Source organism: Lepidochelys olivacea, assembly GCF_965140295.1.
Source record: "Lepidochelys olivacea isolate rLepOli2 genome assembly, chromosome: 11".
NCBI classification, from domain to species: domain Eukaryota; kingdom Metazoa; phylum Chordata; order Testudines; family Cheloniidae; genus Lepidochelys; species Lepidochelys olivacea.
This window is the reverse complement of record NC_140421.1, coordinates 52,655,511-52,681,498: the sequence shown is the minus strand read 5'-3', so window position 1 is coordinate 52,681,498 and position 25,988 is coordinate 52,655,511. Positions and strand designations below refer to the sequence as shown.

The 25,988-nt window shown below is 39.0% G+C and overlaps 2 protein-coding genes across 2 annotated transcripts in view; one reads left to right on the top strand and one right to left on the bottom strand.

The window, feature by feature from the left end:
- The window catches only part of LOC311528556 (small membrane A-kinase anchor protein), a 74,659-nt gene extending 72,867 nt beyond the window's left edge, over window positions 1–1,792 (bottom strand). The window contains exon 1 of the transcript XR_014713632.1: window positions 1,743–1,792. The gene's annotated coding sequence lies outside the window, so the exon portion shown is untranslated. The remainder of the gene's footprint in view (window positions 1–1,742) is intronic.
- Window positions 1,793–18,197: 16,405 nt separating this feature from the next.
- MSTN (myostatin) lies at window positions 18,198–25,003 on the top strand (the record flags this gene model as incomplete). The annotated part of the gene is made up of 3 exons (XM_084642643.1): window positions 18,198–18,570; window positions 21,261–21,634; window positions 24,623–25,003. The coding sequence occupies 3 exons, from the start codon at window positions 18,198–18,200 to the stop codon at window positions 25,001–25,003; spliced, it is 1,128 nt and encodes a 375-aa protein (XP_084498769.1).
- Between the last annotated feature and the right edge of the window lie 985 nt (window positions 25,004–25,988).

Sequence of the window (25,988 nt, the reverse complement as noted above, 5' to 3'; positions counted from 1 at the left end):
AGCTATCAGAGCGTAGTAGTTATACATGTATGTACAGACACTTGGGACGTGTCTACACTGGCACAGACATAATCACATGGGGTCTCATTGAGTTAGCGCATTAAAGAGAGTATGTAGCTGCGGTAGCATAGGCAGCAGTGGCACAGCCTAGCTTCCCCAAGCACAAACCGGCCTGGACCCCATGGGTATGTACTTGGGGTGGCTAGCCCATGCTGCCACTTGCCACTGCCTATTCTGCTGTGGACACACTACTATTTTTAGTATGAAGTATGTCTACAAAGGCTGAGAATTACGGCTCTCGCTCCAAATGTAGACATGGCCCAAGTGTTATGGGACTGGGCCATCTACGCCTCTCTTATCTGAAAAACCTACTTCCTACATAGTTGTAAGGAAAGATATTTGGAGGCGGAGAATGACTGTTTCTAGCAACTGAGGCTGACACCACTACCCTAATCAAAAAATGTTTGCCTGCTTCTTGCTAGAACATAAAAAATGAAAGCTCTTTGCCAGGTATATACAGTTATTCCAATTATAATGCGTATCCACCATCATGTACTTGTAATATGTTGTCCTGTTTCATCTTGTATTGTATTGCAGCCATTCAAATAGCTCTTTGACACAGAGTACATATTCGTTGTTTGGCATGGCTCCCCAACAATACAGTGCTGTGTACACACTAGGAGCTATGCACATAATGTACTATTGAAGTCAGAGTGACTATTTGTATGTGTACAGTACTATGCACAGTTAGCAGAGGTTGTAAAGTTGGATGCTATGTTTTTGATTTCCACCCTCTTTATGGCACTGTAATAGTGCTCAATGTTTGAAAGATAAAAGTAAATCTAACCCGACATACTAGAATTTCAGGTAATTAGTTTTCATCTTTCAGTTAATAAATAATCAATAGTTCAAGTTATCTGCTTACTCACAATAATATTACCAACTGACACTGTAGATCTTTAGCCGGCTTCAGACAATCAAAATGCAAAGAGTTACTTGTGCCAGTTAAAAATTGGCATCTGTAAACGTGGCATTCTTTCTACACATAATACATCTGTGTATTTTGTGAAGCTCATGCACTGGATAGGGCTTTGTAATAGTAGTCCTTTATACTTAGTTTATTAGATATTATTACCTATTAGAAAAGTGCATATTTTGTTGCGCATTATAATTTTGAAAAGTATATATTACATTTATTATTTCTTTAGTGCCATTATAGTCTTCTGGGTTAATACATATATGGCAGAATGCCTATTTTAAAAACATATATTGATTTCCTTTACTAGATAAATACAAATATAAGTAGTTTTCAAAAAATGGACTTTAGATGCCATTAGAGCCATTATGATTTAATAAGTTATTGATCATTTATTTCAATTTACCAAGATACTTTCCCGGAGTTATTGTTATATCTCAGTAGACTTCACTAATTAAACTTGGTTGGAAATAGTGAAGTAAACCAACTGCACACTTTTATTCAGTGGCTTTTAGAAAGCAAATGTGTATTAAAAGTAGAATATAGCTAGGCAAAATGTATATAACTTTTCTTCACATGAAGTTACTTTGATGGTTTGTAGGAATTATAACCAATTATAAATGTAATAAGCTATACTCCTGTTTTTGTATTACATTCTTAAATCTGTTTTCTTTATAGCTTGAAATCAGTGTTATGAAGGCTTCAGCCTCCAGTTAAATATTATATAAAATTTAATTGATTAAATACAAATGGAAACATTTCTTACCACTAAAATCTGCAGAAATTGAGTTTCAAGAGCTTCTTGTATGAAGTTCCTCATATTTATGAGCTCAGAATAGCCTGGTACAAAGTTCATGTGACATAAAACAAACTGTGTAATCTGTCACAGAGTTAGCAACTATCAAATAAGTTCATATCCAGTAAACTGGAAATCTTAGTAATTTTTTTTGTTACTTTTTCTTCTTCCATATCTACAACTTAAAGTAACCTCTTTTGTCTCTGCTTCTGGGTATGACCATGCCTGTCTTTGGCTAACACTATATCAGAATGACTTAAAAACAAATCAGCATTTAACTCTGAATTTTAACAATGCCCACTGTAACACTACAATTCAAGTCTTTGGATTGTATTTTTTGTGCACTGTACTCTTTTTTAATTATTTGAATACACATTATGAAGTATGGGAGAGATATTTGTATTCTTTTTTATTAATATGATATGAACCTGTCCATATGATTACTTTTTATTGGACTAACTTCTGTTGGTGAGAGAGACAAGCTTTCAAGTCAGACAGGTCTGGGAAAGGAACTCCCAGCTTGCAGCAAAATGCAAGGTGGAACAGATTGTTTAGCATAATTAGCGCATATTGTAAGAGACTATTCAAGGTAGAGTGGCCCATTAAAACTTCTGCAGCCAAAGACATAGTGGGTTAGTTGGTTACAGATTGTTGTAATAAACCACAAATCCAGTGTTCCTGTTTAGTCTGTGATTTTCAGGACTGGTCTACACTGCATGGATAGGTCGTATAATGGTCCCTCGCTCTCCCATGGGGAGGGAGGCCACTCAGTCCGGTCCTGTCTGGCTAAAACCAGAGTCCGCAGGATTGTCAGGAGCCCACAATAGGGCTGGACGACCAATAGTCACCATCAGGCTTTAGCCTGGGTTTGGGCGGCTCAAGCTGCCAGCCCTTAAACAGAGTCTACAACGGAGCTAGGGGCCAGGGCTTGAGGAGGCTCAGGCAGCCAGCAACCAAACAGTCTACAGGTGAGCTGAGGCCTGGGCTTGAGAAGGCTCAGGCTGCCAGCAAGTGAAACAGTCTCAGGGCTGGTTTTAGCCTGGGTGGGACCCAGGCAGTCAGCAAACAAACAGTCTATAAGGGAGCTGGTAAGGGAGGCTCCTTCTTCAGGGCTAGAGCTTCCCTGCACAGTATAGGGTGTCAGCCACCCCGGGGTGGGATGGCAGGGGGACACGGGCCCACCCTACTCCACTGTGTCCCAGCCCAGGGCCCTGGCAGGGGCAGGATTGGCTGCCTCTGCAGGTATCCAGCTGCAACACACCAACTGAGCCACACCTGGCTCTGAAGCTGGCTGTTCCGTGGCTGCCCCTGGGTCATTTCTCGCCTCCCCGGGGTTCGGTACCTGTGGCCTCCAGGCCTCTTCCAGTTCCTCGGGGTACACAGCGGCAGCACTCTGGGCCAGTCCTTGTCGGCATCTGGGGATTGGGAACAGCCAGGCGTAGGTTCCCCTCTGGGATGCAGCAGAACCGGCGAAGCATCCTGCTCTCTTCCAACTGTGCTGCACGCCCTGCCTTTTATACTTCCAGCCATGCCCCGGTACTTCTGGTGAGGGGGGCGGGGTGATCCAGGCTCCACCCCCCAAGGGGAGTGTAATGGTCCCTTGCTCTCCTGCTTGGAGGGAGGCCACTCGGCCTCACTACAGGCCGATATAAACTGCCTTGTGTCGACCTACCTGTGGAAGTGTCCCCTCTTAAATTTGGCTCCCACCAATAGAAGTGCCTCTCTATGCCAATTTAGGCCAGGTCTACACTACAGACCTATATCAGTATAACTACGTTGCTCAGAGGTGTGAAAAATCCACACCCCAGAGCAACGCTGCTATACTGACCTAAACCCCCACGTAGACAGTGCTATGTCAATATAACTCCACCTCCCAGGGAGGTGTATTTAACTATGTTGATGGAAGAAGCACTCCCATCAGCATAGGAGCATCTTAACATAAGCGCTACAGTGCAATGCAGCTGTGCCGATGCAGCATTTTAAGTGTAGACCTCCCCTAAGTAACACCACCACCCCAAGTGGCATAGAGTCACGGCTGATGTAATTAGGTCAACACAGTGACAGTGTAGACACTTCCTTGCTTACACCAACTGTTACTTGCTTTCAGGAGCTGTCCCAGAATGCCCCACATTACAATACAATCAATACAAGTGCTCCCGGTAAGGACACGCACTGCCAGCACAAGGAACCAAGCATGCACACACAAAAACGATTTAATAACTGCGGTGAATGTATGCCAATGTCAGTTAGGTCAACCTAATTTTGTAGTGCAGACATGACCTTAGCATCTAGCAGAGTAATGAATTTAAGATCCCTGGCTCATCTTTTGAAAATGTGCAGGTTTCCTTTAAGGATGAGAACTGATATGTCAGTGATCTGGTAATTCTGTTTTTTACTATAGTTTCAACCAATTTGCCAAACAGAAGCAACTAAGATGTTTGTACACCAACGCAAGGAGCCTGAGTAACAAAATGAAGGAACTAGAACTACTGGTGCAGGAAGTGAACCCAGATATTAGAGGGATAACGGAAACATGGTGGAATAGTAGTCACGACAGATTACAGGTATTGAAGGTATGCGCTGTTTAGGAAAGACAGAAATAAAGATAAGCGTGGTAGAGTAGCATTGTATATTAATGATGAGGTAGACTAGAGAAATTAGAAGTGATGGAATGGATAAAACAGAGTCTGTTTGGGTCAAAATTGCTTTGGGGAAGAAAGCTACTAGAGGTTCCTCTGGAATAGTGCTTGGGGTATGCTACAGAACCCCAGGATCTGATCTGGATAGAGACCTCTTTAATGGTTTTAATTAAATAAATACTACTGGGAATTGTGTGATTATGGGAGACTTTAACTTCCCAGATATAGATTGGAGGATAAGTGCAACTAATAATAATATGGCCAATATTTTCCTGGATGCGATAGCTGACACATTTCTTCACCAAATAATCATGGAATCAACAACAGATGATGCCACTTTAGATTTGGTATTAGTGAGTAGTGAGGATCTCATACAACTGGTTCTAAGGGACAACCCCTTGGTCTGAGTGATCATGAGCTTATTCAGTTTAAACTAAATGGAGCGTTAAACAAAAATGGATCTGCAGTTAGGGTCCTTGATTTCAAAAAGGCAAACTTTAAAAAAATAAGGGAATTAAGTGGACAGAAGAACTGGGCAGAAGAACTCAAGGATTTGAATGTGGAGGAGGCCTGGAATTACTTTAAGTCAATGTTGCAGAAACCATCTGATGTAATGATAAGGCCGTTTCCTGTAGCCATATTGTAAGGCCTCAGGCCTTTGTCTGCAGTCATATTAGGAGAGCAGCAGCTGTTAGCTAAGAATCAGGAAGTGTCATCCTCACATTCTATCTAAATTACATTAAAACAATATCGGGCTGTTAAGGAGATCCTGTCCTAATAGCACCCACTATCACCAGATAAAGAAACAGCTCTTAAGATGGTTAAAGAAAACTTAGTTTGATAGCATTCTGTCTGGCAAGAAATCACTTATCAATAGTTGTGGTTGTGAAATCTTCATTTCTTTATTGTTTTCTCATTATGGTCCTTACTTCTCTATTTATCTGTATAATCTCTGTCTAGTTCTTTGATTGTTTCTGTTGGTTACATAATTAATTTTGCTTGGTGTAAATTAAGGTGGTGGGGTATGATTGGTTAGAGAATTTTGTTACAATATGTTAGGGATTGGTTAGTAAAACGATTGGTTAGGGCAGTGGTTCCCAAACTTGTTCCGCCGCTTGTGCAGGGAAATCCCCTGCCGGGCTGGGCCAGTTTGTTCACCTGCCGCATCCACAGGTTCGGCCAATTGCGGCTCCCAGTGGCCGTGGTTCGCTGCTCCAGGCCAATGGGAGCTGCTGGAAGTGGCGCGGGGCGAGGGATGTATTGGCCGCTGCTTCCAGCAGCCCCCATTGGCCTGGAGCAGCGAATTGCGGCCAGTGGGAGGTAAACAAACCGGCCCAGCCCAGCAGGGGCTTTCCCTGCACAAGCGGTGGAACAAGTTTGAGAACCACTGGGTTAAAGTATAGCTAAGCAGGACTCAAGTTTCACTATATAAACTGGGGTCCAAAACAAAATTCTTAGGAACCAACTCCAGGACACAGCCCCAACATCAGAGCTGCCAGACCTCAACACTCTACCAATGACACCGTGCAGAAACTGGAGTCCCCCGACCAAGAAAAGTTCACCTGCCTCACTGGGACTGGGAGTGGTGAGCATTGTATGTTTAGCGTGTGCATTTTTTTTTTTTTTTGGTAATTGTTAATAAACAGAGGTTAAGTAGAACATTACTGTGTAAGGCTCTCTCACTAGTAAAAGACCCCACAAACCCGCAGAGTGTAAGATTACGCTCGGAGCCCACAGCAAGGTAAGGGTGGGTGCCTAAATTAAGAGGGTTATGCCTGAGCCCTAGGAACAGGGTAAGGGTGGGTGCCCCTAGGGTATGCAAGTAACAGAGAATTTTGTGCATGTAACACTGAAGCCTGCATCCCAAGCAAGGGTAAAAAATCATAGGGAAGGGTTGCAGACCAAGCTGGAGGAGCAAGCATCTCAAACAGATTATTCAGAGAAAGAAGAAATCCTACAGGGAATGGAAGAAGGGATGGATGAGCGTGGAAAGCTACTTGAAGGTCAGAAAGTGGAGGGATAAAGTGAGACCTGCCAAGAGCCAAGCAGAGTTGGACCTTGCAAAGGAAATTAAAACCAATAATAAAAGGCTCTACATAGCCATATAAATAAAAAGAAAACAAGGAAAGAAGTGGGACCGCTAAGCACTGAGGAGGGGGTAGAGATTTAAAGACAATCTAGGCACGGCTCAATACCTAAACAAATACTTCCCCTCAGTTTTTAATAAGAGTAATGAAAAGCTTGGGGTAGTGGCAAGATGGCGAATGGGAATGAGGATATGGAAGTAGAAATTACCACATCCGAGGTGGAGTCAAACTCCAACAGCTTAATGGGCCTAAATCGGAGGGCCCGGATAATCTCCATCCAGCAAATATTAAAGGAACTGGCACATGAAATCATAAGCCCAATAGCAAGGGTCCCTTTTCGACCGGGCGTTCCGGTTAAAAACCAGACATCTGCCATCTACAGGAAGTCAGACTAGATGATCAGGGTGGTCCCTTCTGGCCTTAAAATCTATGAGGCCAGTCAGACAGGCCTGCACTGGCAGCCAATGCCGGTTGTCATGGGTACAGGTGCTCAGCAATACTGTGCACTGCAAGCTGGGCCAAACTGGGGTGAACTCTCTTGGAATGCACTTTCCGATTCACGTCTAATAACATGGAAAGATCCATTTAAAAGAGTCTTCCCAGAATTTAAACTCTCCTACTCTCAAAAGTTAGACCTGAACAGGAGCCTATTGAAGCATATAGAGTGGACAGACTGTCAGTCCTGAAGCTTCAAAAAAGTAAAACTACACTGAAATCCTTGTGCAGCATTATTTTGGGTATTTAAACTTTTAAAAAATATTTCAGATCAGCTAATTTAGGGCCAAATTGTGCCCAGCCCATATGTGGTACAAGAGGCTTCTCTTTCATAACATCCATAGAAAGAGCTAAAAACTGCAGTCTTTGTGCTACCCTATGCAGAAGGGGAATTAGCTACTGTAGATTCCCCAAAAGGAGAAGAGGGATGGGGGAAGGACAACTTCTTGCTCTCCCTCTAAACTGTCCAACATAACTAGCCACATGAAAAGGAAGGGTACACCGAATCCCCCTAATATATATAGCAGTGAGTACCTTTCCCACCCCACACTCCATGGTTCATTGTGTACTTTTAGCATAGGACAATGCTGAGTGCTTTTGAAGATATCCCTTACAGGCACAATTGGACTCCTACTTGATAAAGCGTCATTAGACACAATGACGACTACCTTTGGGCATTGTGCATTTTTTTCAACCAATGTGATACCGCCACACCCACCTTTAGGAATCCAGTACTGAAGACACCTACAATTAAATTTTAACAAAAATTATATTTTAGTCCCAACAATTCATTCTGACTAGTCCTGTTGTAACACACCAGCATGTATCATTCTGTGATGTCACAATTATCAACAATTACAATGGACAACTGAGCTAGTTCATGGGGCAGAGGGATGGGACCCCACAACTAAATGTCTTTTTAATAGGAGGCAATATTTTTTCAATATGTCTTCTAAAATATTATTATAGAACAATAAAATAAACATGTTAAACTATCCCATATACTAAAAACCACCACTTAGTGGAGTTCCTATATGTTGATCATTATTTTAGGAGTGGAGTCAGGAAACTGTTGTGGATCAAATAAAACTAAGCTTACTGGTGCATCAAATGACTGTGGAGCTAGTCAGAAATTATGGGAACATAAAAATGTCAAAATAGTTTCATATTTAGTTATTTAGGTGCTGACTTAGCCTAATCTAAATACAGTGCTGAATCAGGTCTTCCCAGCCTGCTTGGTGGGGTCATTTAGGATACACAATACTGTTGATCCAATGTAATTTCCAGAGTTTAAATATGAGGCACCAATATACAGTAATTTTAAAATGTCATCTTGTCCATCTAACAACTATCTGTTGTAATGTAAATACAAAAACCTCTTCAGTAGAACATCTAAACTAAATGGAACAAAAGGGAAACCAAGATAGAAATAAAAAATAAAGTGAGGAATCATATTTTGATTAGAGGATCTTTCTTAGATATTTTTTGGGCTAAAGTGTACCATGTAACTTCAGCCTGAAGTAAAAGGTGATTTCAGGTGCAGGGGAGCAATCAGAGGCATTGCTGTAGAGCCACAATTCCTCTGAGCATCTTTGGTTGCGCAGAAGGTGTGAGTGGGGAATTTGTGACACCCCTTTATGGCATGCAACTTATTACTCTACAGGCTCCCATGGTGGGGAGAAGAGGAGGAGCAGAACCATGCCTGCAACTGCTACCTAACTCTACCTGCCGATTTGCATTCAGGAGTAACACCAGGTGTTCAACTACTGCTATCACCTGAAGGCAAGACCGGGGTAGCCTTGCAAGTGAGGGGAATCTCTACTCACTCCTACTGTCTTGGGCAGTCATAGCTAGAGCTAAGCACAATTTAGCCCTTTGAAAGCAAAAAGGTGTTATTAATGGTGTATGCAATATTTTCTCTGCAGAATATTTCTGAAGAAGGTTTCATTGTCAAACTCATGCTACTAGGTTTTCTCCACCATTTTCAGTGGATTTCTTTTTTGGTTAAAACTAAAATCCCAGAAATGTAAGTATTGTTTAGAAGCAACTAAAAATCATAGCTCCCCCACAGAGTGGACAGTTCTAAAAAGTAGCCCATGAACAATAAGTTGTGGGTTTTGGGGCTAATAATACTTTTGGAATATTCATGGCATTTTAATGCACACATTGACACACACAGTTCACACACATAAGGTTAACATTGATAATATATGAGAAAAATGATACACCACGTGAGTCAGGTGACAATTAGCCGGGTGTGAGTGTTCAGGGAGTCAGCTGCTATCCATTCAACTTCCTGTTGAATTGTAAACTATTTACAAGACATTTTTTACAACAATAGTACATATCATTGGTCTTCTCCCCCACTCTCTTCTGAGTTCCAGTTGCAGGAAGGAAGGTTACCAGTTATTGGAGTTCACTGACTATACTGTGTTTGCAGAAGCACACCATTGGAGTTGTATGTTAAGCTTCACAATCCCAGAATCATTCTTATTTTAACTTTTAGGGTGCACGCACATGCACTGACTCAGAATCCAAAATTCTAATAGCAGCTATACAAGGCCCCACACCACAACCACTCTAAATAAAATTATAATACTCAGAAGAAGTGGGAAAGAATAGAAGGCTATTCCTATAATTAAATATTTGCATAGCACCATAGCTTTACAGAGCTTTACAAAGATGTTAATAGATATTATCTCTGGCCCCTGTGTTCCAGGTTCTGTAGGGTGTCGTTACCACATACAGTCAAGGCTTTATACACAGCCTAGACAAAAGAGAGAAACCAGGAATGAGGAGAATACAGATGGCAGGGAGTATAATGAGGGAGTGGTGGGAAATGAATAGCCAAATTCATCCCAGCTATAATTCCATTTAGGTCAAAAGAGTTATCATTAGAATTAATTCAGCCCATTTTGTTGGTGGGGCAGAGTGAGAACAAGTTGCAGTCTACAAATCAGCATTTGCTAACTTTTGTCTGAATTCTGAACAGTGTTAAATTTGACCATCTCATTTACAGTGGAGCATAAAAATCAGTAAAAATCATACTGCTTACAGAAATATATTAGATACAGATTCTCTAATTCACAAACCAGTGTAGTTCCAAAATGATCCAGCAGGGGACAGGATGTACATATTAAATCATTTAACTCAAAAGTTTTATTTTTGTAAAAATGCTTCATGTAAATTTTATATTGTTAGAAAAATACAAATACACAGATTGTTATTCTTAAACAATCCTTTAAATATTCTTTAGTTCTTTTTAAAAAAAATTCAAATAGTTTTATATTTGCAAGTAATGATACTTTGCCAATAAAGTTCTAGTTAGATAAAATAATAGCTTTGTAGGGGAATTCAGGGTTGTTCACCAATGATATAAAGGTTGAATAGATTATTAAAGATCATGGAATGAGCCGTTAATGCTAACATAATTCTTTAAATTAAATATCCACTCTGAAATTTTCTGGTTTTTTGGCTATGGAATTCTGGGGAGCTTTGTACTCACAGGATGGTATCTGTTTTTAAAGATTTACCTTATATCTGCACCTAGGACGGTTGCTAATGAGGGAAACTAGATGGACAAGGCTCTGAGATTTTGCAAAAGGGGCTGCTTTGTGACATCCACTTATAAAACCCATTTCTCCCCTTTCCTCCTGAGTCAGCTGCAGCTCAGAACTGTTTTTTCAGTTATTGTAAAATATATTGAAACAAGGTTTCAGGAGTTCTGGGCACAAATGCAGGAAACCAGGAAATATTAACCTAATGAAAGGTTGTATAGAATATAAAAGGGTTAGAACCAATAGGATTGCATAGAAATCACTATAATAAGATCAGTCATCAGATACCACAGTGATGGATGCAGTATAAGAACCTGAATAGAACTCTACAAGCCCATAGAATATAATAAAATTGAATTTTCTTTTCATATATTTTCAAGAATATTATGGATTTCTATAGCAAGAATATCCTTTTCTATTCAGTTCTATAGTGCTGTTTGATAAGAGTAAATAAGGGCAAATACTGCAAGTACTGGAATGAACCGGAGAAACAAGACGGCTGGGCCAGGTCTCCTCACCAAGGGTGAGATTCTGTGACATGCCTAAAAGTTACAGCACAAAGCTTACAGCAGAAGTCCTTAGCATAACTCAGGGCTTGTCTACACGGGGAATACACTAGTGCAGAATAGTTATTCCATATTAGTTCCTCATGTGGACACTCTCATTCTGCATGGAGTGCTTTGTGCAGTTTAGGTTAATCCACTTTGAAAGCGGATTAACCTAAACCACAAAAAGGAAGTCTCTTAAAGCTTGACAACCTGAATACTTAGTTCACAGCAAACTGGGGTGTAAATCTACCCTGCATTAACTGCCATATGGACCCTGTCTGCTGCTGTGCACTAAAAGTTCCCTTTTCGATCTAACAAACAGTAGGGAACTTTTAGCGCTCAGCAGGGTCCATATGCACACTTAGTGCAGGGCAGGCTAGTGCATGGCAGATTTACACCTCAGCTTGCCATGAACTAAGTATTCAGATAAGTCCTTACTGCAGAATAAGTGTGTCCACAAGGGGAGTTAGTGAAGAATACCTGTTACACTTTAAATTCACATCCTACTTTTTCACACTAACTTCCCGTGATTTTTTTGTGTAGACAAGCCCTTGTACAGAGCAGGGAGCCTGTCTAAGTTATGGTAGCCTCCGTTGGGCTCCCCTATGGGATTCAATGCAGCCCAAAATGTCCAATGCTCCTTGCTGGAGCCCTGCACCTACACAACTCTCCTGTCCCACCCCTAGCATGCCGCTGTGCCAGGGCTTGAAAAAAGATCCTCAGGAGCTAGCATATGGCTGTCCTCCATAATGCCTGTGCCAGGGGAATCATCACCTAGCCAGTAATGAGGTTTTTAAGGTGCTCTGGTCCTTTTATCCAGTGAAAAGGGGAAGAGTAGGTGTGAGACTCTCACCCGATGTATCTTTTTCCTGAATTTCTGTATTTTTCCATTGGGGGCTGGCAGCCATGCAACCGAACAGCGACTAAAGCAGATGGTGTTTTGCCATTTCCTGTGTTTGTGCAATGATAGATTACGATGGTCATTTAGCATCTCTGGGCAAGTCAAGATGTTTTCCCTGTTAAGTGTAGCTCCTAAGTGTAGTCGTTGCTAAGCAGCTGGGCCCTCACTGTCCTTCAGAGCCCACTCATCATGCAAGGGCCAAGTAGTGCATGCAAGTCCACCTGTACCACAGTAAGATGTGCTAATGATTGATTTATAGACAAACACGGCAGGATGGCCTCATTGGATAGTGCTGAAACAGGCAAATTACTAAAGCCAATCAACAGATTTTTAATATTCTTGATCTTGTTTGTTCTTGTCATTATATGAAAAGGAAATTATTTCCCCACAAATGAAATTCAAACCTGATGAATACAAACATAACCTCTCTCTTATTGGGTAAATGAAAGCAATTAAAAAAAATCACCAAAATGTTGCTGATTTCCAGTAGCTGACAATGTAGCACAATGTTTAGCAGACATATAAGAATAATTTTTTCTAACAAAAAATTACAGTAGAAAACAGACAGATTAGTTTCTTTGCCTTTTTCTAGAATTCTGAGATGTTAACTAATGATTAGTTAACTCATGTTTCGGTCTACTGGAAGTACTTTTCATTCAGCATATGGTTAGCAATCATATTACAGTATTTGCATGTTCATTGTGAATGTTTCTATATGCTGTAAATCTAGCCATCTTTTCATAGACTGTTATTATTGCGACAATTCCTTGTGTAAGACTTGAGGTCAGAGTCTTATCGCAGTTATTCGAGTATAAATCAAGAGTAACTCTATTGTAATTTACTGATTTACATTGGTGTAACTGAGATCAGAATGGGCTCTGAGATTTTAATTCTCTACCACATTGCTAGTATTTTGTGAAGTGATGCTGGTTCATACACAAAAAACAAAGAGATTGCTCCAGTGTTGTTTCTGTGCTATCTGTAAGGCACATAAACCAATAAAGAGGGAGTAGACATAATTCAGCAAATTATAGAGTAGCTTTACCATTTCCACTATTTGATAATTTCAGAGCTATTGTAAGCAGTCTTCTTTAAATATTTTGCAGATGGTCAGTTCAAAAGGGAGGCATCAGTGTTGAATTTGTTTCTACTCAGAGGAACAAACAGTTCAAAATTTTAAAAACATATATTGAATGGAGATCCTTTACAATTTCTCTTTCAACTCACCACTACTTAGGGTGACCAGATACCAAAGGTGAAAAATCGGGATGGAGTGAGCGGTAATAGGCACCAATAGAAGACAAAACGCTGAATATTGGGGCTGTCCCTATAAAATCAGAATATCTGATCACCCTAGCACTACCCTGTGTGTGTGTGTTCTTACAAACTATCTATATAAACACCACTTAATTCTGAATTGGAAGTCTATCAAATGGGGAATATTATACATTTCAAATCCTGAACCATCTATAAAAATAAACTAATTTAAAATATTGCATGCAGAAAACCCTTAGGAAGACAAACATAAAACTAGATTACTAAAGTGTATACTTATATATGAAAACATTCTTGGTGTGAACCTGATCTCACTTACTCTGGATTTTTATTGGTGTAACCAAACTGACTTAACTGAGGTTTCTTCTGATTTACACCATTATAAGTGAGAGATGAATCAGGTCCAAACTATTTGAAATGGAATCTGCTGTCAACTGAAATATTCTTAGCTGGCCTAGAAGCAGCTTTGTGGGATGGATCTAGGGTGACCAGATGTCCCGTTTTTATAGGCATTTTTTGGGACTTTTTTTTATATAGGCGCCTATTATCCTCCACCCCGTCCCGTTTTTTCACAGTTGCTATCTGGTCACTCTAGATGGATCTGTGCTGGCAAACAGGAGACCTAGGGTGAAATCCTTGCTGCACTGACTCACTATGGTCAAATTTGACCACTAGTTTCAAGGGCTACCTCAGAATTCTTAAAATTCAGGTTGGTGAAGTCAGGATGTTGAAAGAAGCTGGCAGGGTTCTGAAAGAAGGTTGAAACCTGGTGTGGCCAACTCTCATGATTTCATGAGCCTTGCAATACCGGGTGTTTTTCTTAAAGTTTTAGCTCCTGAAGTGAAGTGTGAGAATCCCAGTTTATTATTTTTTTTAAAGTAAGTTTCTAGTCCTCATGGTTGCAAAGTTTGAAAACATGAATCCTAAAGGCTCAAAAACTAGAAGGAAAATAAGAAGAACTTATGATTTTTAAAATCTCATGATTTTGGGGGCCTGACTCATGAGCTGGCACCCTCAGCTGTTTTATAGAATGGCAAAAACTGTCCCAGTGAGAACCACACATCCCTGCTTCTCATTTAGCAGGAAAATTCAACACAGAATGGCATTAGTGCCATTTTACCCAGAGACAATTTTAAAACACCCTTAGAATTCAGCAAGGTGTGTTTTTCAAAAATATATATTTCAATTCCTTTATTCATTTTCTAAGACCCACCTTGGATCAGTGTTTGATCTGTGTTCTCTATGCAACATTATCTATGCATTGGCCGCAGACCAACTTTTATCTTTGTATCAAACACTTTTTTCGGTGCTTAAGAAAATGAACCAAATCAGCAGCAAAGATTCACACTTCCTTTGCTTCTAGAAATCAGTTTGTTCAATAAATCATGACATCAATGCATCAGCTCAAATTCTTTTGGTTACACTATTGCAGCCCCATTGATAAAAAGGAATGGATAGAAAGATGCCCTTTCATGGGGCAGCCAGAATCAGGGTGGGGAGTGTAAGCCCCGCATTAAGACAATGTCTACACTACAGTGAGCACAGCTGCAGCAGTGTCGTAGTGCAGACACTTGTTACAGTGACAGAAGAGATTGTTCCATAACTGTAGTAAATCCATCCCTTCAAGAGGTGTTAGTTAGGTTGGTTAGGTTAGGCCTTCCATTTACCGAGCTGCATCTACAGTAGGGGTTAGGTCAATCCAGCTACATTGCACAGGGCGCAAACATTTTCATTGCCATGAGCAACATAGCTCTGCTGACCTAAGGTTTAAATGTAGACCAGGCCTAAGATCATAGAATATTAGGGTTGGAAGGGACCTCAGGGGGTCATCTAGTCCAGCCCCCTGCTCAAAAGCAGGACCGATCCCCAATTTTTGTCCTGGATCCCTAAATGGCCCCCTCAAGGATTGAACTCACAACCTTGGGTTTAGCAGGCCAAAGCTCAAACCACTGAGCTATCCCTCCCCCCACCACTGAGCTAACCCTCTAGCACAAGATAGTGCTAGACTTACCAAAAGGGAAAGGGAAAGTGAAGTGAAAGAGTGGCCATGGCATCATTCTTTTCCCCACAGGCCAGCAGAGCACAGCCAACTAGCACTGAGGGTTGTACATGGAACTTGTTCAAAGGGGGCTTGAGTTCCCACCCTGCTAGAGCTTCAGAGGCAGTCCTGCTCTGTACAGCTCATTCGTACCCCCTGCCAGCACAACCAGTGGAATCTGTCTCAGCATTTTATTAGTGCGATGCTAATGGATGTGTCATTATTTCCACTGTGAATCCTGTTTTTCAAGGGTTTATAATTCTTATAAAAATGTGCTTCACTCTGAAACTTGGCACATGCAAGGTCTCTGCCTAGGAGCAAATTCTGATTTACACAAAATTTTGCTGACATCACTCTGATTATTTTAAAGTTACAGGAATTTGGAAAAAAAAAGTTTCAGGATTTCAGTCCCTTTCAGCATTCCTGTAGTTTAAAAAAGGAAGTGAAAGGCTAAGTCACTGGAGTTTGAAATGAGGCTAGTGCTTTTCAAAAGGATTTTTACTATAAAGATGTATTTCCAGCACATGTTGTGCTGTACTGGCTTCTTTAGATAATATAGTAGGCTGAAAATCTATGTTTAAAACAATACATATTTGTAGCCTCCATCATAGTAAATGCATATTGGGCCACATTCTATCCTGACAGAACTCCAATGAAGTATGGTCTTGCTTACACTAGTCTAAATCATGAGTAACTCTACTGATGCCAATGGAATTAAACTCACGTAAATGAGATCACAATCATGTCTGAGGAGTATAGTCAAGTCAGAATGTGGTCAACTGACTTACATGTGGGGTTTTGACTACATAGGAACTACAGAATCTGGTCCCAAATCTACAGACTTGGATTTAGTGAGCCTGATTTACTTTTCATTTATATTTCAACTTTCACTGTCAACTGTCAGTAATGAATCTGCATATTTTGAAGAAGATATAAAATGGATACACAGACTGTTAAAGAACACTTTGGATCTCATTTTCTAACATATCAATCTGTGTATGAAAGAGATAAGGTGGGTGAAGTAATATCTTTTATTGGACCAACTTCTTTTTGTTGGTGAAAGAGAGAAGCCCAGACCTGAAGAAGAGCTCTGTGTAAATTCAAAAGCTTGTCTCTCTCCTCAACAGAAGTTGGTCCAATAAAAGATATTACCTCACCTACCTTGTCTCGCTAATATCCTGGGACCAACATGGCCACAACAACACTGCATACAATCTGTGTATTAACATTTTCCTTAAATAAACACATGCAAAAAAACCTGTTTGTGTAATGCTTTAGGTTGGATACAAAGTAGAAGAAGCAAGGAATCTCAAAGGTGGTGCTGACAATCCATTCTTAAACTCACTTTGATAACCCACATATTGCATATATCTTGCTAAATTGTATGGTTTGTATGTGCTATAATGGTGTGAATTAAGAAAAGACTGTCCAAATTTACTGTGAATGCCTTACTTTTTGCTAGTGTACACCAGCTGGTTACATGGCAGTAAGCTTTTATGAGCAGTGTGGCATATGTACATAAGGTATATCATCATATTTAGAGGTACATTTCTTTATAGTGACTCTTATGCAGATATACATCTCACTTATGCTTAAAGGTTTTAAGAAAAAATCTATGGTGTCTAAGCATACTGAAGACTGTTTTTTGTAAGATCTAGGCACATGCCTTTTCAGTATGGAGAGAGCCAATAGCTTTGTAAGTATTTACAAGTACAATGTAGAAACACAGAAAGATACCAGCTGGGATATCATAATTAAGAGAATTTTTTGAACAGAAAGGATAATGTTAGTTAAGCTCTAGTAGAGATATAAAAGATGGAATAAGTTTTCATCCATGATGGATCCATAGTAGGCTTCAGAAACATTAAAATACTGTAGGTCTTTCAGCAGCTGGCAATGGCAATCCAAAAAAGCATATAATATTGGTATAATATTAACCAGTTAATGCCATGCCTAGAGCAATATCTAACCATGATATTTTTGAAACATGATTTTATATTAAGCATCTCTCAGTATTTTACTTATTGCACAGGATCCTGCTTAATGAAAAGTTAGTGTTAAGAAAAGGCAAATTATTAAACATTTTACATAATACAAGTCACAGTACTTACAATACAGTAAACTAAGTATGCTGATTTTGATATGTACTGATAGGATAACTGAACAGGCAGCCATGCATATTCCTTTTAATCATACATGGTTGAAATATTTCTTACAAATATTACTTTTGAATTTTTAATTTGCTTTCCCCCCACTAATGTTTAGCAAAGCTACACAGAAATATATAAATAATGTTCAATATATTGAAGTTATTCATCAATATAAATCTGCTGAAAAATGTACCTAATATATTTAGGAAGTAATATTTTTCATATATGGTAGTAATAATCTTTGTATTTTTAAGAATATGATCTTTCTTCAAGAAAAAATATTGACTGGAGTTTTTAACAGTTTCAGGGACATATGGATTGATTCATAATAAAAGAAAGTTGCTGCTTATTTAAGAATGGCAATGCTATGCTTCAGTACTGCTGCCCATAATCACTGGAAATATATCCTCTTCAGTATGTGAGGAGATATCCTCTACAGAGTGGTCAGATAAATCAGTTCACCCTGGGCTGTAACAAAATGCTGTCTAGTGACTTGTGACAGACAGGGCTTTAACCTCTGACAGCTAGATTCATTGTTGGTACAACAGCCAATCATCGGTTTTGACGACACGAGTCTAACCAAAGTTGGAGTATAAAAGCCCTCTTGGAAAATATATGATTCACCAGTGTGGCAAGTTGTTTCTCGGATTATACTTGCCTTTAGGGATCTGTTTAGTACTGAAAGAAAAAAATAAGAAAGCAAGGAAGGGAAAAGACTGCACTGAATGTGAGATCATGCAAAAGCTACAAATCTGTGTTTATATTTACCTGTTCATGCTGATTATACTTGGTCCAGTGGCTCTTAATGACAGTAGTCAGCCAAAAGAGAATGGAGAAAAAGATGAACTATGCATTGCATGTACATGGAGGCAAAATACAAAATCTTCCAGAATAGAAGCCATAAAAATTCAAATCCTCAGCAAACTTCGTCTGGAACAAGCTCCTAATATTAGCAGGGATACTATAAAACAGCTTTTACCCAAAGCTCCTCCATTGCAAGAACTGATTGATCAGTATGACGTCCAGAGAGATGACAGCAGTGATGGTTCTTTGGAAGATGATGATTATCATGCTACAACTGAGACTATTATTACAATGCCTACAGAGTGTAAGTAGTCCTGCTACTTTAATATCACACTATTCTACTGATAAACAGTTGTCCTAGTGCTTAAGAGCAACAAATCTTGTCTCAGTCTCTTCTAACAGGCTGCTGCTGGCAGAAGTATGTAAGAGGGAGGGAGAAGAACATATTTTTAAATAATTTGAATCATCATCCAATGACCTCACTGTGATCTTTTATTTTATTGTATTATTTTCCTGCTCCCTTATAACATACACAGGAATAGTCCTTAGTATCTTGCCAATTGCCTAAGATACTAAATAAGATTTGCAGTTTGCTGACCTCGGTATTTGCAGTATTCAAGGTATTTCCTACAGTAAATATAGGGAAGTACAAAGAAATCAGTGCAAATAATGAGGTAATTATAACTCTTAACAAGGATTTTATGAGCCACCACTTTTTAAACATTGCACTAGAAACTGACAAAAAAATGTCACTTAGAACATTACAACCACTTAACTATAATACACTATAACAAATGCAAATAAAGGTTTAAATACTTGTTTCCTCTGCTGATCTCAGAAGCTAGTACCGCACAGCCCAGCTAACAGTAAACAGTGAATGTAAACTATATATTTAAAGTAAGCAGAAGAATGATAGATTTTAGATGTTGAAATGTCCATGTATATCTATCAACTCCAGTAGTTGTGTCAGGGAAGAATGAAGGCATTTACTGAATGAGCAGATTCTTAGTTATCTTCTGAGTGCTAAACATCTGCCATGACTCCTATCAAGTATCTTTTGCACAGCTAATACTATAGTATCTTATGTTCTTAATCAGCTGAAGTATTTGGCTATGGCAGCTGTTTTTCAAAATAACACTTATGAATATGATGACAAAAGTTGAAAACAAGACAGGGCATATAAGGCATAGATATATTACCAGCAACAGAGATATGTAGTACACAAACCTAACAGAATATCAGCTGCTGTTGCTAACTACAAAATGTACACATTTATAGAAGTTAATTGACTATAAAATATATAGGTTAAATTAACAGTGTAGGATACTATATAGCAATACTGAATGAATGTATTACAGTAGCTTGATCATGATGATGTAGGTAAAGGCCAATTAACCAACATTTATAATCAAGCCTACTATTACCTAATTCTTCTTTGCTGATTGAAGAAAGGTGATCTATGCTCTGTTTATTTGTCACTTCACAATTCACTCCACTCTTTTCATAGACAGCCTAAAGAAAACAAATCACCATTTTTAGTATATTAGAAAAGCAGATATCTGAAGAGATGAGGTTATGAATATTGGAGCTCTGCACCACGAGGGATTACTACTTCGCCCTCCTACCCCTTAACATGGACAGTTTCATCTGGGTCTAATAGATTTTGCACCTGTACTGTATACCAAGGGTAGTTAGATTACTACAATGAAAACACTTTACCATAATATAATTTAAGCCAAAAGAAATAAAGATCCATAGGTTAAAACTAATTTATTAACAGATAGATTGATCATAAAACAAAGGAGGGGAATGTAGGTGTTACTGTAGCTTGAACACAGCTACCTCTTTTTATATAATATGCTAGCAAAAATGATAATGTTTGATACATTAGAAACATCTATAACATCACAGAAGTGTCTAGTTAAAAAGTATAGATTTGCTGTTCAATGTGTTTTTGTAAAGATACTGCAGGAGTTGAATGCCAGAAAGGTGTTAGTAGTTAGTCATTCTTAAGCAGAGTAGTCTGTACACTGTGTTCAGCCTGCAGGTAATTTTTGGCTGGAGGAAGTGTTTCTGTCCCAGACTGACTGGTACAGCTGCTCAGTTAGTATAAGTATTCAGATTCCCAGAGAATTCTAAGGAAATGTTCCCCTACAGCCTTTTTCTATCTCAATATTCCCCATCATTTTTTAATTTCAGCATGTGCTCACCCCTTAGCTAAAGAAATCAAAGTGAACAGCTTACATAGCATAAAGATCCTACTCGATTTAGTTGGAAAATAGTAAATCTAGCTTAAAACATGGTTGTTCAGAAAATGACCGTCAATTCCTTGTGATAATATGTAGTAGAACCTCAGAGTTACAAACACCTCGGGAATGGAAGTTGTTTGTAACTCTGACAAAACGTTATTTATGGTCGTTCTTTCAAAAGTTTACAACTGAACATTGACTTAATGCAGCTTTGAAACTTGACTATGCAGAAGAAAAATGCTGCTTTTAACCAAAACAAGCACAGAAACAGTTCCTTTACCTTGTCAAATCTTTTTTTTTTTAAAACTTTCCCTTAATTTTTTTAGGAGTTTACATTTAACACAGTACTATACTATATTTGCCTTTTTTTTGGGGGGGGTGTCTCCGCTGTCTGATTGTATACTTCCAGTTCCAAATGAGGTGTGTGGTTGACCGGTCAGTTCATAACTCTGGTATTCTTAACTCTGAGGTTTTACTGTATTACTTCTAGATGGCTTAAAAATTTGAGGCACAATGATTCTGTTAATTTCAGTTAAATAATGCCATACAGTACAAAACCCACAAAATCCAGAGTTGAGAGTTTATTTTATAGTGAATTAAGTACATGCCACTTTTGCAGTCAATATTCCACTGATAACATATCTTACCAAGCTATACTATATAGGCTGGATATTTTTTCTGATTTGTTTATGCAAGTTCCTTTCTGCTCCAAGGTCAGTAATCTATTCTTTCCATTCATTTATAGCTGATTTTCTTGTGCAAATGGAGGGGAAACCAAAATGTTGCTTCTTTAAATTTAGCTCTAAAATACAATATAACAAAGTAGTAAAGGCCCAGTTGTGGATTTACTTGAGGCAAGTCCAGAAACCTACAACAGTATTCGTGCAGATCCTGAGACTCATCAGACCCATGAAAGACGGTACAAGATATACTGGAATTCGATCTTTGAAACTTGACATGAACCCAGGCACTGGTATTTGGCAGAGTATTGATGTGAAGACAGTGTTACAAAATTGGCTCAAACAACCTGAATCCAACTTAGGCATTGAAATCAAAGCTTTTGATGAGAATGGACGAGATCTTGCTGTAACTTTCCCAGGACCAGGTGAAGATGGACTGGTAAGTTCTACTGGAAAAATTCCACAGAGATTTTTCTTATTGTATAGACCTTTTTACAATAAGAAAAGGAAATTGGAATTGGAAAGCATGTTTTATGTTGTATTTCGAGGAGAGGAAGTGGAATCTTTGCCTAGGGGTTAAAATATAGGAGTGAGGGTTAAGAGAAGGGTTCTGTATGCCCAGTTCTGCAACAAACTTGCTCTCTGATCTTGCACTTAATCTCCCTGTGCCTCAGTTTCCCCATCTGTAAAATGGAGGTAATATTACTTTACCGAATTCAAAGGGATGCTGGGAGACTTTTTTACCTTGTTTGTAGAGGGCTTTGATATTCAATGGAAGATCCTAGAAAAGTGCAAAATATTTGTTATGAAATCCAGGAGTAAAGAAAAGATATTAAAATGCTACTTAATGAAAAGTTATTTTTAACGTATAGCAAAAAAATGAGGGCTCCTGGATTCCTGCACTTGAGAATAAGCTGCCTCAAATCTTGTACTGCTGACCAAGTTCTTGCATTCAAAATAAGAGAGGGAGCTTCTTCTCTCTCTGAATACATGTATTTGCTGTTAACTATAATGGAAATTTTGCATGCACAGAAAGGAGACAAAAGACCACCTCACAATGGGTCTTGAATTAAGGACATCTTTATGTAATGCTGGAACATATCATGCCATCAAGAGATTCTGCTTAAACATGAATGGCACAATTTGCTTTATGTTTATGACAAAGTATAAAACTAATTGACAATACTGTATTTTATTATACAACTCACTCTTTAAATATTACAGTTCTGAAAATGCAGTACTTTTTATACCATATTATTTTCAAAATTATGTCAAAGCAGTCAAGGACCCAAAATAGGCACCTTTTTTCTTTTTATTGGAAATTTAATTGAATAAAATAAATTTGAAAGTGTTGCAGTTAAACAAAAATGGTAAGGAATTTCCTTCAGTGTTAACAATCTTTGAAAAGCAATAATTGCCTACAATCTACGCAAGTATATTTTTGAACCTATTATCTACATCAATAAAGCAATACTTATACTTGAATCCTACCAAATTCACAGCTGTGAAAAATGAGTCATTGACCGTGAAATCTGATCTCCCCGGTGAAATCTGGCTATTGTAGGGGGTTCGTGGTATTGCCAGTCTTCTGCACTTCCTTCAGAACTAGGTGGCCAGAGAGCAGTGGCTGCTGGCTGGGAGCACAGCTCTGAGGACAGCACTGTTGCAAGCGGTTCCGCAGGAGTGAGGGTGGCATGGCATGGTACTATCACCCTTCTGCGCCGCCGCCACCAGCAGCAGCAGTGGAGAAGGGTGGCAACACCACACCATGCCGCTCTCACTTCTGTGCTGTTGCTGTGGTGGCTCTGCTTTCAGAGCTGGGCTCTCAGCCAGCAGCCACCACTTTCCAGACACCCAGAAGTAAGGGTGGTACTACTGTGACCCCCCACAATAGCCTTGCGACCCCTTTTTGCGTTGTGATCCCCAGTTTGAGAAATGCTGACTTAAGGGCTTTACATGTTTATATTTTAAAATACATAATCATGATTTGTGACAACACAGTGAAATTCAAGATTTAAATATCCGTGAGCATGAAATTCAAGATTTTTTAAATGGCATGACCATGAAATTTACCAAAATGAACTGTGAATTTGGTAGAGTCCTACTTACCAGTAAATTTATACTTTTAAACAAAATCCTGAGAGAATATAATTTCCCTCTTTCACTATAATGCATAATGTGCTTGGATAAATCTAAATACTTTATAAATTTGATTTTTATATATTTTCTTAGCAATGTAATACAGTCATATTAGCTTAAAGACAAAATGTATTGTGAAAGTTTGATTAAAAATCCAACAGAAAAAAATATTCCTATATTCCTACTCAGTTGGAATAGGCCAGTTGTCTCCTCTAGTGCTTCAAACACAATCATGCATACAAATATCAAGTACTGACTATATCAACAATGCATGAAATCATCCCCTTCTGCAGAGATTCACAGAGGTAGAAAAAAAGCTCTCAGTTTCTTTCCACTCACGATTATGTTGCAGCCATCTTCTTTCCTCAGCAGAGGTGTTTGGTCTGCATGCCTTGGATAAAAGAGGTGGCCTTGATAACTATGGAGCCCCAGGGTCTGCATGGAATTCCTTTCCCAAAAGTGTGGATCATGGGTCATCCGCACATGTGATGGCCCTCTGTGCCACTCTGAGCTTCCTTGGCTGTATGACTCTCTCAGGAGCCACAATATTAGCTTCTCTTGCAAAACCTGTGCATAGTTTCTGAGAGAGGTGAAAGGTATAGAGTAGAAATACAGGAGTAGGATTGCTAGAAGCAGCATTTATTTTCCCCCATCATTTCCAATAGTATTTTCACCAGTTAGGCAGGGTAACATCAACTGCTTCAACTTCTTCCCTCCTCTGGCTAAATAGGAGGCCCTTCTCAATGCCTGCCGAGCTTCAGATGCACACTTTATGTGCAGGGACATCTGCAAACTCTTCAGGAAGAGGGGACTGGAATGTTAGCCTACATGTTTTCCCTTCTGCAATTTTTGGAGCTGCCTTTTTGTGTGTGTTTTGCTCTCTTCTATATCATGTAGATGGAGGGAGCTTTTGGCCCAAAGTCCATAACACTGATCAAAGCCCCTCCTATCAGCTATTTGGGATGCTCAGGAATGGTAGCTATTGCATAGTGAATAGTGGGGAAATTCAGTTTCTTAGTATGAAATAGTGGGATAAATCTTGAAAGTGGATGAAGTGTAGCCAGGGACACCTAGAAGAGGACATAGTTACCTTAACAGAAAACAACACACCACTGTCACAGGATTAGAGCATTCCAGAAACTTTTACAAATATGATTTGAAAATATTAGTTTAAAACAATCTGCACGTCTGAGACGTTGCATATTTTTTCACGTCTCCATCCGTCCCTTTAAATGTTAAATAGTTCATGTATTAATAATATTTCCAATTCTTTTCCTTTCCCACACAGAATCCATTTTTAGAGGTCAGGGTTACAGACACACCAAAAAGATCCCGCAGGGATTTTGGCCTTGACTGTGATGAACACTCAACAGAATCCCGATGCTGTCGTTACCCACTGACTGTGGATTTTGAAGCTTTTGGATGGGACTGGATTATTGCACCCAAGAGATACAAAGCCAATTACTGCTCTGGAGAATGTGAATTTGTATTTTTACAGAAATATCCACACACTCATCTTGTCCACCAAGCAAACCCTAGAGGTTCAGCAGGCCCCTGCTGCACACCTACCAAGATGTCCCCAATAAATATGCTGTATTTCAATGGAAAGGAACAAATAATATATGGAAAGATACCAGCCATGGTAGTAGATCGTTGTGGGTGCTCATGAGCTCTTTGCTAGATCCATTACTTCATAAAACATGGAATCTACCAAAAAAAGTTCTGTCCCCTCTGCAGTTTTTCAAACTGTGAATTTATGTACAATAGGCTATAGCCTACATCCAACAGGCTGTACAAAAGGGTACTGTACGGTACATATTCAGTACAACACAAGCTACAGAATGTGAACTAAAAGACAATATATGCAATGGCTGGTTTTTAACCAGTGAAAAAGATAAGCTACAATCAAAATCACCGGATTTCTCAATGAATTTCTTATTCTAGAAGGGAATCAGTTTTCAGTTATTCAGATACCAAATTCATATACAGGTTTCAACATATACAAGTAGACAAAAGCAACCTCCTTATCCTCAAAAGAATGAATTTCATCACAGCTTCATTTAGTATTGTATTTAAAAAACATATACTGGTACATTTAGGATTGTCACAATACTACCATCTGAATTGTCCTTAAACACTTGAATTTTTAATGCAGAAACACAAAACTGATAAGGCGAAATTCCACAAAAACAGATAAATTCAGAAATTTGGGATGGCATAGTGTGTGCATAATGTTTCCATTCCTTTTATGATTAGTCTGTTAGTAATCAATATCAATGGTGCTATCACAGCAGGTGGAATAAAAATAAAAGCAGTTATCAAGCTGAAAGAACAGTACAATAATGAATTCCCCCTCTCCTCAGGTACAGTAATATTCCACATTCATATGAAATAGGTGTTTTTTAAATTTAAAGGTGAATCATTTTCTTGACCTACTGATATCCTCAGAGAGACTGCACTGCAGTAAGACAAAAGGCAGTGGAGGAAAAAAAATAGGAATATCATAATCCCAAATTATAACCTGCCTTTGCAACATTACAGTTTGCACTTTGGTGAACCAATGCAAATAATTGGTTGCTACTAATATTGTAAAAATATATACATAGACTTTGATATAATAGTATTTGTGTAATATGTATACATCATTATTTTGT